Here is a 19675-nt window from a genome sequence, read left to right on the forward strand (position 1 = left end):
GGGGGTTCAAGAGGTTAACAAAAGTGCCATTTGAAGTTTTAAGAATTATTTTGATTATCGCGATAATATCACAATAGTTTTTGCCACAATAATTGTCACATGGAATTTTCGTATCGTCCCATCCCTATCCCATCTGATCCTTGTACTCCTTACTATTGTTAAATTGTAATGTCAGTGATCTAGTACTCTTTACTATTGTTAAATTGTAATGTCAGTGATATAGTACTCTTTACTATTGTTATATTGTAATGTCAGTGATCTAGTACTCTTTAATATTGTTATATTGTAATGTCAGTGATCTAGTACTCTTTAATATTAGTATTGTAATGTCAGTGATCTAGTACTCTTTACTATTTGTATTGTAATGTCAGTGATCTAGTACTCCTTACTATTAGTATTGTAATGTCAGTGATCTAGTACTCCTTACTATTAGTATTATAATGTCAGTGATCTAGTACTCCTTACTATTTGTATTGTAATGTCAGTGATCTAGTACTCCTTACTATTAGTATATTATTGTAATGTCAGTGATCTAGTACTCCTTACTATTAGTATTATAATGTCAGTGATCTAGTACTCCTTACTATTTGTATTATAATGTCAGTGATCTAGTACTCCTTACTATTAGTATATTATTGTAATGTCAGTGATCTAGTACTCCTTACTATTAGTATTATAATGTCAGTGATCTAGTACTCCTTACTATTAGTATATTATTGTAATGTCAGTGATCTAGTACTCCTTACTATTAGTATATTATTATAATGTCAGTGATCTAGTACTCTTTAATATTAGTATTGTAATGTCAGTGATCTAGTACTCCTTACTATTAGTATTGTAATGTCAGTGATCTAGTACTCCTTACTATTAGTATATTATTATAATGTCAGTGATCTAGTACTCCTTACTATTAGTATATTATTGTAATGTCAGTGATCTAGTACTCTTTACTATTGGTATAATGTAATGTCAGTGATCTAGTACTCCTTACTATTGGTATATTGTAATGTCAGTGATCTAGTACTCTTTACTATTGGTATATTGTAATGTCAGTGATCTAGTACTCTTTACTATTGGTATATTGTAATGTCAGTGATCTAGTACTCTTTACTATTGGTATATTGTAATGTCAGTGATCTAGTACTCTTTACTATTGGTATATTGTAATGTCAGTGATCTAGTACTCTTTACTATTGGTATATTGTAATGTCAGTGATCTAGTACTCTTTACTATTGGTATATTGTAATGTCAGTGATCTAGGAGAGAGAGGGAAATGACTGATCTGGAAGCTGTAATGTGGCTCTGCCTGTCAGTTTCCGTGGTAACGGGCTGCTGGGTAACTAGATCATGTTTTAAAAGAACGTTTCACCCATAATGCAGCTGAGATGGATTTTTACCCAGAATCCAACTCTACTGTATTGTGCCTCAGCCACTATACAGTACAACTGATTCTGTGTGTGTGTGTGTGTGTGTGTGTGTGTGTGTGTGTGTGTGTGTGTGTGTGTGTGTGTGTGCGTGTGCGTGTGCGCGTGCGCGTGTATGTGTATGTGTATGTGTATGTGTATGTGTATGTGTATGTGTATGTGTATGTGTATGTGTATGTGTGTGTGTGTGTGTGTGTGTGTGTGTATGTCCAGTCATCAGATAAATGCCTCAGTTTATTGGCAGCAGTTTGTGTTCATGTATTGATTTGCTGTGAATGCTCCTGGGGGTTTAGAGAGGGGGGTGCTTCCTCCCTGTACTACGACCACCACCACGAGTACTACTACGTGCTTGCTAGTACTACTAGTACTAATACTGAAACTACTAGTTCTACTGCCACCACCAACACCACCACTACTGCTACTACTACTAGTCTGCAAGACAAAGAATGCAAATATGTGCACTTGACTGTGTTTTGAAGACTGGCAACCAATCTGTAACTCAAATCATCATTACCTGTGCTAGTGTTCATTGCGCTGGAGCTCCACCCTGTGTGTCACTCCACTTTAGTACTCGGAGTAGGCTAGTATTATTCTACTACTACTACTACTACTACTACTACTACTACTACTACTACTACTACTACTACTACTACTTCTACTACTACTACTTCTACTACTACTTCTACTACTACTACTGCTGCTACTAGCGATGGAGCTGGGGGCTGCCCAGACGGGTTGACCCACCTGATTTTTTTTTAAAAATGAATATAGTTTTTTATCTTAAACATTATTAATTAACATTTTTAATTACTACTGAGAGCGCTAGGCCTCTAATGATGGCAATGTTGGTCGGTTTAAACCACTTTGGTCTTTGGTCACTTTGGACCTTTAGTACATTCATACAGGTTGATGCTTTTATTCAAGGTGTTAAATTGAACAAATATAAATTTGCTTTATAGCCACGTAATATGCACGTTCTCTATGGATACTACAACAGTTCGAAGAAAAAAAAATCTGGTGAATTAATCGCATGAAAATAACGCCCCTGGTGTGTAAGGACTTTTAGTTTAAGTTAACAAGGTGCAGTGGTGGAAAAAGTACTCACATTTTTAACTTAGGTAAAAGTATCAATACTGCCAAAGTTTAAATAGGGCTGAAGGGGTTAATGTGTGTTTTGTAATAATAATCAAAATCCACAAAGTAACTAGTAACTAAAGTTTTCAAATAAATGTAGTGTACTATGTCTGTTTGTAACTCTGTACTCTGCCTTATGTTGACCGTACGCTTTTGTCTAACTAACTTTTAACCCAACGACAGCGTGTGCAGGTTAGTGCATGTGAATATATGTTTTTGTCACGTTCGCAGTGTCTCAGGGCCCCAGCTAGTTAGTTGACCCTTAGTTGACCTTAGATTTCACTATGTTTTGTATCCTTTTGTATCAGCCTTTATTATTATTATGACCTTTTCGGCAACCTACGCTCTTTCTAGGGTTTAGTTTAATAGTATTTTCTCTTTCTCCTAACCTCAAATGGTTTCACATCCTTTTCCAGAGCATCTTATAACATGACAGTAAGGGGCCCCAGCCACAGGTTTCCTGCTCAGCAGTAGGAGCAGGATGTAGTCTGTGACGTGCACATGCTGTGTGGGCAGAGACATACAGTATAACTTATTTAAACTCTGACTTGTGCTGTAATCTTGTGCTTTGACTCTCATCAAACTTGATGGGTGCTTGATGCGACCTGGAGACATCAGCTGATTATAATAAATCTTCTTCACCGCATAAAGTATTCAATCAATCCAAGGCCACTGAGCTGGTAAAGTCAGTGTATGCAGCATTATTATGTTATTGATTTGACGTGATCGTCATTATAGATGATTGATGTGTTGTTTCTCCTGTGTCAATGACGCGCGTGTCATGTTTGTTAGAGAATGGACATAGACAGGGTTGCATTTGTTGGGGGTGGAATCTGTGCCTCTGCTTTTGATATCCCCTCCTCTGCCTCTGGTCATTAATTTTTATGGCCGGTGGGGATATGTGAAATGTATGCTAACCCCATTCATCGTGGAATCCCTATTTTGGGCAAATTTGTCAAAATATGTAAATCTTTCTTTTTAGTGAAAATTGCAGATCTACAAGCTCGCTATTTGTTGTACGAAATGCCACAAACCATTTTTTCCTTTTGTTTTTACAAATGGAACCCTGGAATAGAGCTCAACAACACAATCCTGTTCTGCTAATCTGTTTTACATGATCTCATTTACATTGATACACTGACCTGTCACTCACTTTATGTTTTTGTATTGACTGTAGATTAATTCCCATACATTTTATGTATATTTGATATCTGTTGTTAATTGACAGTTTACAGAAGAGAAATGCGTGACGAATTATAATTTTTTCCCTTTTCTTTCATCAACTTTCATTAACTGTATCATTAGCCTTTGAGACAGCAGAGTTTTCTCTCCGGATAATGTGAGTTGATTAATTAACTTTTCCAGCTGTGAATCCCTCACCCCTCCTGCGTTGTGGTGGGACAGTAGTGTTTATCAACACAACACTTCAAAATCCAGTGATTTTCCAGTGTGAATGGCCTAAACACGCTTAGAATCTGTATAGTATGGAACTGGGACACAGCTATAGGCTTTGTGCGTAGATGTCTGTTGATGCATGTGTTTGACAGCCATCTCCTCTGGGTTATTGCATAGTTTGTGTGTGCGAGCGAGCGTGCGAGCGTGCGAATCTGCCAGTGCAAAAAAATAATAATAACCCCTCAGCAGATTTGGTCTGGCCCCGCTCGGTTGTGATTGGATTTAGCTTCCCCCGAAGTTGTGGGTACACCAATCAGGGCCCAGTATGCAAATATGGGGCGGGTTTATCAGAGGCATTTTTTTATCCGCCCCTTGGAAATGCAGGTTCCACACAGAGATTCCAGACTAATATGATCTACGCAGTGATATTAGTCTGGCCATTCCAGGCTACATTTATTTAGGCACTTTCGGCAATAGTTCTTGTCCAGGCTTTCTTTTTTTGTGTTTTTGAGGGAGATAAAACCGGGTGACTGGGAGGTTAGCAGGGTGCATTGATGCACCTCATCTGGATTGGTGATATAACCACCCACACACTACCATCACAAACTCTGAATAATTAACTATAGATCTGAAAGGATAGAGAAAGTCTACTTTTAAAAGATGACACAGTTGTAAAAGATCTCAGGTCATCAGGGAGGTTGTTCCAGAGAGTAGGACCAAAGTGACTAAATGCACCGTCACCAGATTTAGATACTATACAGTAGATATAAACCACTGTCTGGTAGTGAGGCGGTCAGAGATGTACTGTAGGCTATATATATATATATATATATATTATTTTTTATTCAGGGGAGCCCATTGAGAGCAAAGCTCTCTTTTTCAAGGACGCCCTGATAACAGCATCTAAAACAAATACATACATAATGAAAAACCATAACAAACATTTGAATCAAATTACGATCATCACAGATAAATAAATATAGTGTTACATGAAACAGGTGCAGTTACTATGCAATGTGTCCTCAAGAAGTACCCTAAATGTTTCGATTGCGACCAATCGCTCCAGTTTCAGAGAGTCCTGAAGTTTGTTCCATTTGTGTGGAGCATAGTATCCAGCATAGTATACATGAAAGCAGTCTTTCCTTGTTCACTGCTCTTCCGAGGAGGACTGGTATATCTAATGTGTGATTGTGAACGTGTTGCATGTCCAGTAACCTTTGGCTCTAAAAGCGAAGATAGGTACAGAGGAAGCCTACCACACAAGGCCTTATAAATAAATAACATACAATGCTGCTCTCTACGTACTGCGAGAGAAGGCCAACCCACTTTATCATATAAAATACAGCGATGGGTGAGATAATCATCACCAGTGATAAAACGTAGGGCACTGTGGTAGACTGCATCGAGAGGCTTAAGTGTGGAGATTGAAGCATGCATGTACAGCACATCACCATAGTCAAACACAGACATTATGACAGATTGAATAACAGTTTTTCTGCTGGTAAAGGAAAAGCAGGACCTGTTCTGTAGAGAAACATTTAGGAGCTAGACAATTTAAAGCCTTTAAATATAGTAAGTAGTACTTTGAAGACAATTCTGTAGAGTATAGGGAGCCAATGTAGTGATCCAAGTATAGGAGTAATGTGTTCCAGCGAGAACTCAGAATTTGGAATTAGCTGGAGTATTCCCACAGTTTTTTTTAGAAATCCAATAAAAAAAAGGCATTTCAGTAATCTAACCTGTTGGAGATGAATGCATGGACCATGCAGTTTCTCAGATCCAGACTGAGACATGAAGCATCTTACAGTACTTTGGAGAGAAGGCTGCAAAACTGTCGAACTTGATGCCAATTTCAGTGACTGTGTGTCGCGTAGACTAGCAGGAGCTATGGAAGATTACGTTAAAAACGCACTTATTGACCGCATTAAAGGTAGTCGATATTCCATCCAACTAGGCAAAAATACCAATGTTGTAGATTTGATTGATTGATTGACATCTTTATTGACAAAATACATTATGCATAAACATATTTGTGTATATCTGTCAAAATCTGTTTTTAGGGCGGGGGCGGGGTTAAGCAGAGATACAGAAGTAGAAAAATGTGCTCCTCGGAGCACAGGTCTGCACCAGGGCAGGTAGGTTATTGTGGGCCAGCAATGTTTCACAGCAATCGGATGCTGCGTTCATGTTTTGAGGCATTTTGTTCAAAACAGGCAACTTCTGCAAACTTTGGAATCCAATCACGATGGAATATGAAAAATCGGAGAGATACGTCTTAATCACCATAGAAATAATGTGTACCAGTGTGCGTGATGTTTGGACAAAATCTGTAAGAGAATTATCAAAAAAATGGTTGGGCAAAAATCTGCCTCCTGGTGGCGCTATAACAGGACGAAATTTGGGGCAGTGGTTTTTACTTGGCCTCCAAGGAGTATGCGTGCAAAGTTTCACGACAATTGGTCTAACGGTGCCAGAGACTAGCCGCTCACAGAAATCTGCCTGTTATAGCGCCACCATGGGGCCCGATTTGAAAATTGGAGGATGGCATTACTTCCATGGCCTAGTCGGAATGTGCGTGCAAAGTTTCATGCCAATCGGATGCTGCTTTTATGATTTGAGGCATTTTGTTCAAAATGAGCCACTCCTGCAAACGCTGGAAGCCGATTGATTGATTTATTGATTGATTGATTGATTGATTGATTGATTGATTGATTGATTGATTGATTGATTGAATACTTTATTAACAGTTTGCTAAAAAAAGCACAGAAAGTACAGTTCTATACAAGGTCTGTTAAGAGGATTAAAACCCAAGAAAGCACTATGGCTTATTTCCATTGGGGTCCTTTATACTCAATTCATTGAAACATTACATGACAAATATACAATACTATGCAAAAACAACATCATATAGTAGTTAGGGGCCAGTTCTGAATTGCAGCCACCTGTAAGTGCTCTTTTAGAGCGGTTTTGAAGGAGAGTAAGGATTCACACTTTTGTATGAGGGCATTCCACATTTTGGTGGCATAGCAGAAGAAAGAATTTAACCCCTTCTTTGAGCCAAATCTGGGTTGAACGTGATTTGTGGAGCTTAGTCAATCAGGATGGAATATGTATGTAAAATTTTCCGTCATGATCACATGACTATAGAGATAATATGTACCGATTGGTGTGATGTTTGGACAAAATGTGTTGGAGTAATATAAACTTTTTTTTTTGCAAAAATCTGCCTCCTGGTGAAGCTATAAAAGGCCGGTGTGAAGAATTTGGGGCAGAGATTCTTCCTTGGCCTCCAGGGAGTGTGTGTTTTAGGACCATCACATATTGTATACAACACCAAAAGCGAAAATATAGTGAAGTGAAATAAAATGAAAGTAGCATTTTGGCCTATGGGTTTTGCTAGACGAAAGGTCATGGGTCAACCAAAAACAACAGGGTTCATCCTTTGGAGACTGCAGGGCAATCTGCGCTGTAGATTTTTATGTGTGATTATATTGCGTGCAGTTGGCCTAATGGTGGCGGCGTGGTGCTACAGGGGGAAATCAGTTGGGTAGGCTACATCCATCGTGAAGGTGCACAGAAAATTCCATGGCAATCCAGCCGATAGTTTTCAAGATGTTGTTTGGGACCAACACCAAAGGCTTCTATGTGTTCATACTGCAGGCAAATCTTTGTTTCTCACTTAAATAACAGTGTGGACAGTCAGTCCTAAATATCACATTTAACTTGATCTTTAGGACTGACTGTCCACACTGTTATTTAAAGTTGTACAATGCAAATTCACAACTAACGATTTTTAGCAACCTCTGCTGGTCACTACCGTCACTGCATACAATTTCCTTAGTCCTCGATTACCCAGAATTCCATTCGTTTTCACCGGAAGCCGGAAGCGTTTCAAAAAGCGATCTTTTAATTGTTTTATACTATCTACGGATCGTTTCTCTTAGCCAGTGGAGCATTAGTTACCATGAGCTGTGCTTTCTTTTTCTGTTCTTTTTCGATCTTCTAATCCTACATTCTCTTAAAATCAGCGTGAGGTTCCTTTTTGTTATTAGCGCGATAGTTCCTGGCCAAACAGGAAACCGTTGCGGTAGTTCCTGGCCAAACAGGAAACCAGTGCATTTCCACCTCCGTTTTCCGGCCAGATGACGTCATTTCCCCGGGAAAGTCCCCCCAGTCCACGTTCAATATAAAATATATAAATAAAAGGCTTCCGGGGGTGAAATTCATGGAGTGGGTGTTGTGAAACTTTTGCCACTCACAAAAGATATACAATTTAACTTTAGTTTTGTTGAAAACGTTACCTAGTATGCCTTTAAGTGATCAGATTGGATTTCTATTCAGATACCATCAAATTAGCTGCAATGGTTGCTCACCAGGTCCTGGACCTGGTGAGACGAAGGAGGAGCCCGGCCAGGAGACAACCCACAGAGCCTAGTACCTCCACGTGTCAGAGCCTCCCCAAGTCCCAGCAGAGTAGTTCCGGAGAAGCGGACTGAGTGGCCCTGTCTTTCCCTATAGGACTGACCGTGGGTAGCTACTGGGACGTAAGTCGGGGCTTGATCAACCTCGGCTGGGTCACCTGGGCGAGGGTGTATGTTGTTGCGAGACCCGAAACACCCTATGACCCCAGGCTACAACACTGATGATACGTCCCAGGTGCATCCATGCAATGTTTTCTTTATATATGGCTGAAGTGGTAAATGCATGTTTTGTAATAATAATCTAAATCTACAAAGTAGAGTAAAAGTACAATATTTGCCTCTGACATGTAGTGCAGTAGAAGTTTTAAGAGTAGAAAATACTCCAGTAAAGTACAATAAATACCTCTAAAGTGTACTTAAGTTAAAAAAAAAATGCTGATCTAAGCGTCACAACGTGACACAACACGTTGTGAGCTTGTAGATCTGGCATTTTCGGCGAGCAACGCCATTGTATGACGAAGTGTAAATCTGGCTTCAGTGTCCGAGTGTCCAGACTGACACATTTCAATAATCTATTTCCATGTGTTTTTAAGCTGTTCAGACTTGATAAAAACCAATCTGATTCCAAACCAATCTGATTCCAGGACAAAAATTTGATTTGGGCTGCTAGTCTAAACATAGCCATGGTGTTGGCCGGACAGCCATAGAACCCACAACAGGATGGACTGACTGTTGTACGTTCTAGTGCACTAGCATGTTGTCTACAGTAGAGTACAACACAGGGACATCATTTCCTATGGATAATGACATCACATCCTTTGTTTTTTCAGATTCCCAGGGGCCAATTCTTCTGGGAAGGGTGGGGGGGTTGAAAGCTAATGGACACTGGGCAGCTGATATGGAGGGTAATTTATGATAACATTAAGTCTGAGAGAGAGAGAGGCGAGGCAGGGAGATAATTGTATCGGATGTGCATTAGGCTGAAAGACTGAATGACTGAATGACTAACTGACTGACTGCCTGACTGACAGGGACATGCACAGACATTTTGGGGGGCAGGGGCTCAAGCAGCAACAAAAAAAGGCACCCCACCAACACGCACTATTCACACCTTGATGTAGCCACACTGCCTCGATCCATAATCACACACTATATTCATAATATGATTGAATTCTACTGAAACACATGATATATTACACCCTGAGGAAACCATAGATCTGTTTTTATGAAAGCAATGCAGTCAGTCAGTTGTTTGGTGTCAAAATGTTAGACCAATTCAGTCACATTAGATCAGTGGTTTCTTTGAGAAAGAAAGTAAAGGAAGTATGCCATTTAACCACATGAACCATAGCATCCCTATTCTGGGCATGTCATAATAGCAGATCTACAAGCTCACAATGCACTGCGTTTGTGACGTGTTGTAAGCTTGTAGATTGGCTATTTTTGGTGAAGAGATTTGGTGTTGAGGGGAAAAAGAAGGGGGCCAAGTCCAGACCCCTGGGGGACCCTGGTCTGTTGTAGGGTTTAAGTGGTTAATGGACTTCAAACAGATCATATCTTTCCATGTATGTATACACAGAGAGGAACACTAACAACACAGTATTATATTCACACATATACACACACACACACACACACACACACACACACACACACACACACACACACACACACACACACACACGTACGCACGCACGCACGCACACACACACACACACACACACACACACACACACACACACACACACACACACACACACACACACACACACACACACACACACACACACACACACACACACACACACACACACACACACACACACACACACACACACCTACAGTAAATATTATACACATATGTATTACATCTGCATACATGTGCATACAGCTGAAAAGCTGATCCGGGGGGTGAGAAATATGTATTTGGCCTTTCACTGGAGACAGATGGATTTGCTTCTTTTAGCATTGCTTATTCTGGTTCGTATTTTCCTACCAAAACTGATTGATTGATTGATTGAAAACACACTACTATGCAACATGCCCAAACAGTATTATACTCATAATATACTATACTATACTATACTATACTATACTATACTATACTATACTATACTATACTATACTATACTATACTATACTTCATAATGTACTAAATGTGATGTGTATAATAGTACTGTAACACATGACTTTACATCGGTTTTAAATATTTTGACATTTTATTTTTGCCGAAAATAGGGACATTAGCAATGGGCTAGTAATGATGAAATATGAAGGTTGCAAGTCCAACTGACCCACAGTATAATAGTCAATACTGTGTATAAGTGTTGTTTAATGGTGGTTTCGTTTCATGATTAAAAGTTAAAACAGTGCCTATCTGAGTCAAGATGGATTCAGAATATCGGAAGATGCAACGTTGATTGATCGAGACAAAACATTGCACAAACAGCAAGCTGCTGTTGTCTCAGTACTGTGTGTGTGTGTGTGTGTGTGTGTGTGTGTGTGTGTGTGTGTGTGTGTGTGTGTGTGTGTGTGCGTGCGCGTGTGCGTGCGTGCGTGCGTGCGTGCGTGGAGACAGACCAAGATAAAGTGCATCTCTGTTTGTGTTTTGTTTCAGGGTTTTTAAGAAAGCGAGTCCCAATGGAAAGGTGAGTTATGCAACAGACACACAATCCTATCTACTCACCAGACACAACTCCATCTTTCTACACAACACAGACACACAACTCCATCTAAGTAACAGACACACAACTCCATCTACACAACAGACACACAATCCTATCTACTCACCAAACACAATTCCATCTTTCTACACAACACAGACACACAACTCCATCTAAGTAACAGACACACAACTCCATCTACACAACAGACACACAACCCCATCTACCCAAAACTGATGAGATTACCTTCAGTTCCACCAGTTGAACCCTATAGTGTCCCATTTCTAACGTGAACATTTAGCCAGAATAGCCAAGTAGAATTGGGTATTTTTGATGACCCCAACGGAAACAAGTCCGCAAGGACATTTTTGGCCGGACCTTTTAGACAAAAGCATTATAAATGTAACTGTGTTGTTTTACATTCTTTTGCCTAATAAAAATTTCAATCAATTTCAATCAAGAGATTTGGTGTAGAGGGGAATACTAACAGACACACACACACTCACACACACACACACACACACACACACACACACACACACACACACACACACACACACACACACACACACACACACACACACACACACACACACACACACACACACACACACACACACACACAGTAAATATTATACACATAATGTATTACATCTGCATACATGTGCATACAGCTGAAAAGCTGATCCGGGGGGTGAGAAATATGTACCTTCAGTTCCACCAGTTGAACCCTATAGTGTCCCATTTCTAACGTGAACATTTAGCCAGAATAGCCAAGCTAGATTGGGTATTTTTGATGAAGAGATTTGGTGTAGAGGGGAATACTAACAGACCTACTAAGTATAGAATCATGGGATACCCCGGTCAACTAAGTATATATGTTACAGGGAAAATGGCATTCCAGGGAAATTGAAAGGGGTACGCTTGTTTTCATGCCCCTCATGCAATTCTGTAGAATCAACGCTAGAGGGCAATGCAAGCCAGACATGAGCCCCACACCACACACGCACGCATGCACAAACCAGCACGCACACACGCATGCGCACACGCGCGCGTGTACACACATACACACACACACACACACACACACACACACACTCTCCAGGGGGCGGGCCTGGCGGGCTATGTTAGTGCAGTGAGTGGCACTTGGGGCAAACGCAGTCCCCACACAACATCATTTACGATTCTGTGCCTATCGGTACATAACTCGGACGGCGCTTAAGTCGACTAGCAGACCATCGGCAGGTCGTCGCGGGCACTCGCGCCTGGAGGCGCTCGGGCGCGACTCCTCTGCCTCAAGGTCTGCTAAGTCGGAGCGCCTTCCGTCATGGTCCAAAACTATACTTTATCAGCGAAAAAAAAGTAGTCCGCGGTTGTTTGAAAAAGTAATGTCCCAAGCTGGAGTCAAACCCCGGCTCCCAGTGGTAGTGGGTGGGGAGTCCAATGATTATCGAAGTGCGCCACTGAGGCTTGTACTAGTGGTGCAAGTAACAAAGTAGATTTACTCAAGTACAATTTTGAGGTATTCGTACTTTACTTGAGTATTTCTCTCATATTATCCATTTTATTTTCAGCGTTTCCCTAGCGTAGCTTCCTGGTTAGTATGTTGTTGTTGTGGTCGTCGTCCTCGCATCAAAGCCCCGCCTCGCAGCACCACCCCGTGCCTATAAAACAAGCGCTCCCCTGTCAATTTCCCTGGAATGCCATTTTCCCTGTGACATATATACAACCTATGGTTTAAGGGGTTAAATGTAATGGGTTCCTACTTCCTAATGATTGCACCGCAGGTCAAAGGAGGTTCATAGATAGATGACACTCACAAGGTATTTTATATTAACAAGAAATATTTAAAGTCATAACATATTAAAAACTTTGACTTACTGTGTGTGTGTGTGTGTGTGTGTGTGTGTGTGTGTGTGTGTGTGTGTGTGTGTGTGTGTGTGTGTGTGTAGCTGACTGTTTATCTAGGGAAGAGAGACTTTGTTGACCAAGTAGACTTAGTGGAGCCAGTTGGTAAGCACACGCACACGCACACGCACACGCACACGCACACACGCACACACACACACACACACACACACACACACACACACACACACACACACACACACACACACACACACACACAGTATCGTATGATTGACATCTCCATGGTAACCGAAAGCATCACATCTAGAAGCTCACAGCATGTTGCAACACGACATGAGCTTGCAGAAGCAATTTGGTGTAGAGGGGGAAAAAAAGAGTGGACCGAGTACAGAGCCGACCCCGGTCAATTTGAGGGATGAAGTGGTTACAGCAGCACTCAAGTGTGATATTTCTTTTATACAACAGCTCTACAAGCGCATTTTCATTAGTTAACAGTAATAACTGACAATAGATTGTGATTTGTTTGTTTATTTAATCCTTTATTCAGCTCTGCCAACACAATTAGTTCTGCTGGAACTGGACCGAGACTGGCCTGTTGCCCAGCAACGCATAAACATTTTCCTGCGCGCTAGCTTGCTACTGTACTTTGATAGGTCTACAACAATGTATCATTGTACATGTATCCAGGGCTGTCACGATTACAGAATTTAAGTTGAGGATTAATTGTCACACAAATAATTGCGATTAACGATTTAATTGTGTTTATGGCATTGAACATTTATTATGAATAAAAATTACATTTCTGTTTATAATAACAAAGAGGGAAAAAATAAGTGACACGTTGTAAGCTTGTAGATCTGCTATTTCTGGTATTTTTGGTAAATGTGCATGGACATATTTCAACATGGAAACGATTATGACGATTATGCAAAATAATTGCGATTATCTCAAATAATTGCGATTTGACGATTGTGTAATAATTGTGACAGGCCTACATGAATCTGTATGTTTACATTCATGTGCAACCAGTGAAATAAGAGTCTGTTTATGACCGATCGTTAGTTAATTAATTAATTAATTAATTGTTATTTGAACACCTGTAGCGGAGTGCTGCAAATAGTTAAACATTCCAGTGCTGTCATGCTCTATATCAACACTCAATCACTCATGGAATGCCTCTTGTCCAATCAAACTACTTGGTCAGAACTAACTGTTGTATAAATAATATTTATATAATACACAAAAAAGATACCTTTGACTGGTTGACATATTATTTGAATGCCTTTTCTAATGGGATGTTTTTGTATTTAATCATTCTCCTCTCCTCTCCTCCAGACGGTGTTGTTCTCATTGATCCAGAGTACTTGAAGGAAAGAAAAGGTTAATGTTATGTTTCTGTTCTTCTACCGTCTGACATTAGGAATCAAACAACATTTTTAAACACATAGATAGTGGATCGTAGTTAACATACCAGTACTACAGTTGCTACGGAGTAATTAATCTAGCACTATGAATGCTATTATTATTGAGTAGCTGTGTGAGTAACTCGGGTCATGGGTTCAGGTTCAAACCCAACTGGAGACTTTCTTTCTGTGTGGACTTGACATGTTCTCCCTGTGTTCACCTAGATTTCCTCACATACTGTATAGGAAGTAGGAACATACTATAGTCAGGCATTGGATTTGGTCCCTAGCTGGGCGCTGCTCAGTGGCTGCCTTCTGCTCCAAATCGTTAGGATGAGTCACGTACAGAGGGTCAATAAACATACTAGTACCACAACGGGTACCACTGTTACTACAGAGTAAACTGCTAGTACAAAAACGGGATAAATGTGTCTCTCATTTTGTATTTGTGTGTTATTTGCTTGTAGTGTTTGTGACGCTGACCTGTGCGTTTCGTTACGGCCGGGAGGATCTGGATGTCCTCGGACTGACCTTCCGGAAGGATCTGTTTGCCGCCAACATCCAGGCCTTCCCTCCTCTGGTAGAGGACAAGAAGAATCTCACTCGCCTACAGGAACGACTGGTTAAAAAGCTGGGGGAACATGCTTATCCCTTCGTCTTTGATGTGAGAACCATTATCACACTTCTGTCTAGTCTCTGGACAATTCATTAATTCATTTTAAAGGAGAGTGGTCAGAATGTTGTCTTTATTTAGACAGTACAACAGCTGAGACACAATGTGTAGACAGACAGCGTAGGAGAGAAAGAGTGTAAAAGATACAGAAAATAGAACAGCTGGGAGACAGACAGTGTAGGAGAGAAGGTCAATAAGACAGCTGAGATGGAGACAGTGTAGAAAAGACAGACAGTGTAGGAGAGACCGACAGTAGGACAGCTGGGAGACAGACAGTGTAGGAGAGACAAATAGTGAGACAACTGAGATTGAGACAATGTAGCAGAGACAGACAATAAGAAAGGTGATAGAGGGACAATGTGAGACAGATAGACCGTAGGACAGCTGATAGATGACAGTGTGCTGATAGATGGACAGATAGACAGTAAGACAACTGAGATTGAGACAGTGTAGCAGAGACAGACAGACGGACAGACAGACAGACAGACAGACAGACAGACAGACAGACAGACAGACAGACAGACAGACAGACAGACAGACAGACAGACAGACAGACAGACAGACAGACAGACAGACAGACAGACAGACAGACAGACAGACAATAAGACAGGTGATAGAGAGACAATGTGGGACAGATAGACCGTAGGACAGCTGAGAGACGACAGTGTAGGAGAGACAGACAGACTGTATTTTTGTGTTGATATTTCAACTGTTTGGTTGCTACTATATGGCGGTCAAATAAACTGTGTTATGTCTTTATTCAGATTCCTCTCAACTTGCCGTGTTCTGTGACTCTCCAGCCAGGTCCAGACGACACTGGGAAGGTGAGGATTGAATTAAAAAAATACTTGATCTGCTCAGTCAGTGCAACCGCAGTATTCTATGCCTATAGTAGGGTTTAACATTTTCCGGGAAATATCTAATTTGAATTCCCGGGAATTTTCAGACCTTTTCCCGGGCTTCCCGGGAATTCCCCTTAAAGGGTAAAAAAAAAAAAAAGTGCCCACTAAAATGCATTTATATGTAGATACTTAAATAGCCAATTTTACATCGAGGTGCCCAAATGTCCCTATTGTGTCCACCTATGAACTTGCACTAATAATGACTTAAGTTGATTTTTTAAATCTTTTTTAAATTTCTTAATTATGAATAATTATAGCTCGTAGATCTGCCCTGTTGCGCAGCAGCACAGCAGCAGGTGAACACAATTCACTTAAACGAGGAGCTGCGCTGTGCACCCAAAACGCACTCAAACAATGTCAAACTATCACATTCTAGCTGCTGAAATAAACGTTCCATTTGTATCACTATTGACAAGAGAACAGAACATGGATGTTGTTTGCAAAAGGATTTATTTTATTGTTCATCAGAGCGCTGGTGAGGTCACAGCTTATCTCTACTTTTGTAGGATATTGATAGCCTAAACTTGTAATTTGTTTGCAGTTATTAATTTTCTATTAGGCTACTTGCTGGATATTAAGACTGTATGTTGTCAAATGTCGGGTTTTGTAGTGTGATTTTGATGTGCACATGCATGCACTGCCACTGGCAATCAATGTGACAGACAGCTGTTGTGCAGTTCACTTGTTCTACTGGGTAGTTCTAGTAAAATGGTAGTTTGAAGGTTCTAAAATGCAAGTGTAGGTAGGGTTCATTGATGATAAAAAAAAGACCACATCGGTCTAATACTTTCTCTCTCTCTCTCCCTCGCGCTCTCTCTTGCTCTCTCTCTCTCTCTCTCTCTCTCCAGATCTCCAGTCTCTCCTCTCTCTCTATCAAAAGCATTGCTTGGCTTGCGCGCATTTTAAGCTGGAATATAGGCTCGAAATCAAACCTACCCACTATTTATGCAGCGTTTCACTTGATGTTGAATCTCAACTAGTCAACTGGTGTCTACCGTATTGACAGCAGAGGAAACGGTGAAATCAGCGTGTGCAGGGCAGGCAGGGGGCATCACGGCCACTTGCGTTTTATTTTGTTCATTACTGTTACATTCAGTGTCCACAACGGGACGATGGGACCCTGCCCTGGTCGGCAACGCGGCAAGTAACTTGGCTTTTATTTAATTCCTCCGCGCTGTAGATAGGCCTTTCTACTAATTAGTATTCATTTCTAACAAGAAAAAAAAAACACCGGGATCCCGGGAACCGAAGTCAGTTCCCGGGACGGTAAATAACCTCGGGATTCCGGGGATTCCCGCATCCCGGGAATCCCGGTGTTAAACCCTAGCCTATAGTATGTAACGCCCGGGATTCGAACCTGGGAACGGACACTAGAGCCAAACATCTTAACCACTATCCCCCTTTGGCCTGGGGAGATATTAGGCTTTTTGATCTTCTGTGTGTATTGCTTACGCATTGTGCGGTATACTGTAACGTGATTGTGTCCATTTGTTTCTGCATAAAGACATCTCTTCACACTTCACTGAACTTTCCCTGATCTTTTTGTGAAATGAGACCATTTCACACCTAGCACCATTTTACACCTGGCACATGCCCGCCTTTCTCCCCGACAAGGCTTGGACTATCCACTGACTTTCCACTGAAGTGCGTGTGGCAGGTGCTTTGAAACTTTGGAATGTCACATCTGTAGCAGGTTTACTGTACTGTACGTATACTGTCGTATACTATTGTTCATTGTTCATGGTGTTTTAGTGATGTTGTTCTTCTTTAGTTTTTTTTGCTGTATCTTACAGTATTTCTCTCACACAGTATCTGTACTTTAACTGCTTCCTCTGGCGACTACAGAAGACGTGACTTTCGTACTGGATGGCAAATATTGTACCTTTATGAATTGGTACTGGCTGGTTACCATGCTGCCAAAGTGACTAGTTGAGCATCGCTATCACGCTGTGTTTCATTAACAGGTTCCCAGCTGAAGAAAATGGGTGGTGGCAATTAAGAGCCATGATTTTAGAAGCGCTAAGTGGGTCGGAAGCACTCCACTCAGCATTGTGCCTCACTACGTCTCTTAGTTGTTCTGAAATCCACTGTAAACCACGGCCTATTGTGGCTTATTGCTTTAGTAGGCATCAATACTTTTAAATGCCTCTAGAGGCTTCCTGGTGAAATGTGACTGGTGATTGACAAATGTAGAGGTCGTGGTATCAGGCAGATCGCCTGTCTGACAGTTGTGCATTGACTGATGCATAGTTGAATGCAAATTAAGGATCTTGCACTCCAGCAATTAAACGTTTTGTAACATAACATGATTTTTGTTCATTGTTCAATGTTGAAAATCTATGCCTTTAGAAGGACTTTGCCTTTAAGAGACTTAGTCACATACGATCACAGCCTAAAACATGATGAAGTGCCCTCTTTGGTGCCCTTCCAGTGGAGAAAACATGATGGATTGCCCTCTAGGGTACCCTTCCATTGGAGAAAACATAATGCCTCAACAGACTGAAAACTCTGGTCATTACAGTGACACTGACGTGTTGCTCTGGAATCGCTCTGAGATCGTCAGCGTCACTGAAGTAACCTACAACAGAATTCTTGATGAAGAGTAAGCAGTAGGCACAGGCCTGGTTAGCAAAACCACAGCCTCTAATCATGCTAAAACAACAACACAGGCACATTCAAAACCTGTTGACCAATCACTAGGCATCGCTAGTGCAATGTCACTCTGCAGCACATTGAATTGCCTTGTTGTTGAAATGTGCTTGCAATGCAAATAAAATTGCCTTGGAAAATCTAAGCTTTCCATTATATGGGTGCAAGCCACTGAAAACATAATCTCTCAAGAACAGATTCAGAGCTGCGCTACTGAATCTGTCGGGAGCCCCGTTCAGAACGTGTGAGCGTTGGCCTACAAGTGGGCGTGCCTTCAGATCAGGAAGCAGGCCGCGCTTTACCCAATCAAATGTAGTGGGCGGCGGGATTTACATCTGTGCGTTCGCTTCCCACTGGAAACAAACCCAAACTCATTTAACAATAGCGTCCTCGGAGCCGACAAAACCACGGAAAGTTTGTAACATTTTAACTTGGGATAAGTGGGCTTATAACCAAAACGATCCATGTTCTTTGGGAGAAACGGTGTTAGTGTTCCGTGGAGAAATATTGTTAGTGGGAATGAAAACATAGGCGCACCACCGGAAGTGGAGGGCTGAGGGCAGAGACCAAACGCCGATTTCCAGTCATCGTCGGTCTATTTAATCACTCCCCCCAGTCAAATGCAAAAGTGAAAAACACTGGGGGCGCTGTTTTTCCTTTTTATTTGACGATGGGTTCCCAGATTGCTGAAAACATAACAGTCATGGTACAGTTGTAAATATAAGCATAGTGATGCTACAGTACAAACAGTCTAAACTATTATTCACTAGGAAAATAGTATAAACACATAAAAACAGAAATATAAACAGCAACAACAGTGGCCAAAATTTGGCATGCACATCCTCCTATAATTCTACAAACCTCTATCCTCCTGTCTAAACCGCATTCCTTTTGTCTGACCGGGATCTTCTCCTCGGTGCGTTCACCACAACATCTGAACTTGCACATGGGCAATGATCATTACCAGGTGCAGACAACGTGCAACATATTTTTCACCTTTTCCCAAATTCAAGCTGTTTAATAGCCTTTTTCCGAACCTCTGTTTAACTCTACGGCCAGAGTTTGCGCATGCACGGCCATGCACGGCCATGCACGGCCATGCACGGCCACTGCCCACGCGCATGCACGGCCATGCACGGCC

General features: G+C 41.2%; 1 protein-coding gene across 2 annotated transcripts in view; it reads left to right on the forward strand.

Annotated features, from left to right (window-relative positions):
- Window positions 1–19675, forward strand: part of arrb1 (arrestin, beta 1) — a 39961-nt gene that overhangs the window by 9270 nt on the left and 11016 nt on the right. For both annotated transcript variants that reach the window (XM_080428335.1, XM_080428336.1), the window contains exons 2-6: window positions 10993–11023; window positions 12991–13051; window positions 14243–14287; window positions 14778–14974; window positions 15748–15807. In XM_080428335.1, coding sequence (XP_080284461.1) covers window positions 10993–11023; window positions 12991–13051; window positions 14243–14287; window positions 14778–14974; window positions 15748–15807 — 394 coding nt within the window. The remainder of the gene's footprint in view (window positions 1–10992; window positions 11024–12990; window positions 13052–14242; window positions 14288–14777; window positions 14975–15747; window positions 15808–19675) is intronic.

The sequence above is a fragment of the Gymnoscopelus braueri genome, assembly GCF_963280865.1.
Source record: "Gymnoscopelus braueri genome assembly, chromosome: 5".
Classification (NCBI taxonomy): domain Eukaryota; kingdom Metazoa; phylum Chordata; class Actinopteri; order Myctophiformes; family Myctophidae; genus Gymnoscopelus; species Gymnoscopelus braueri.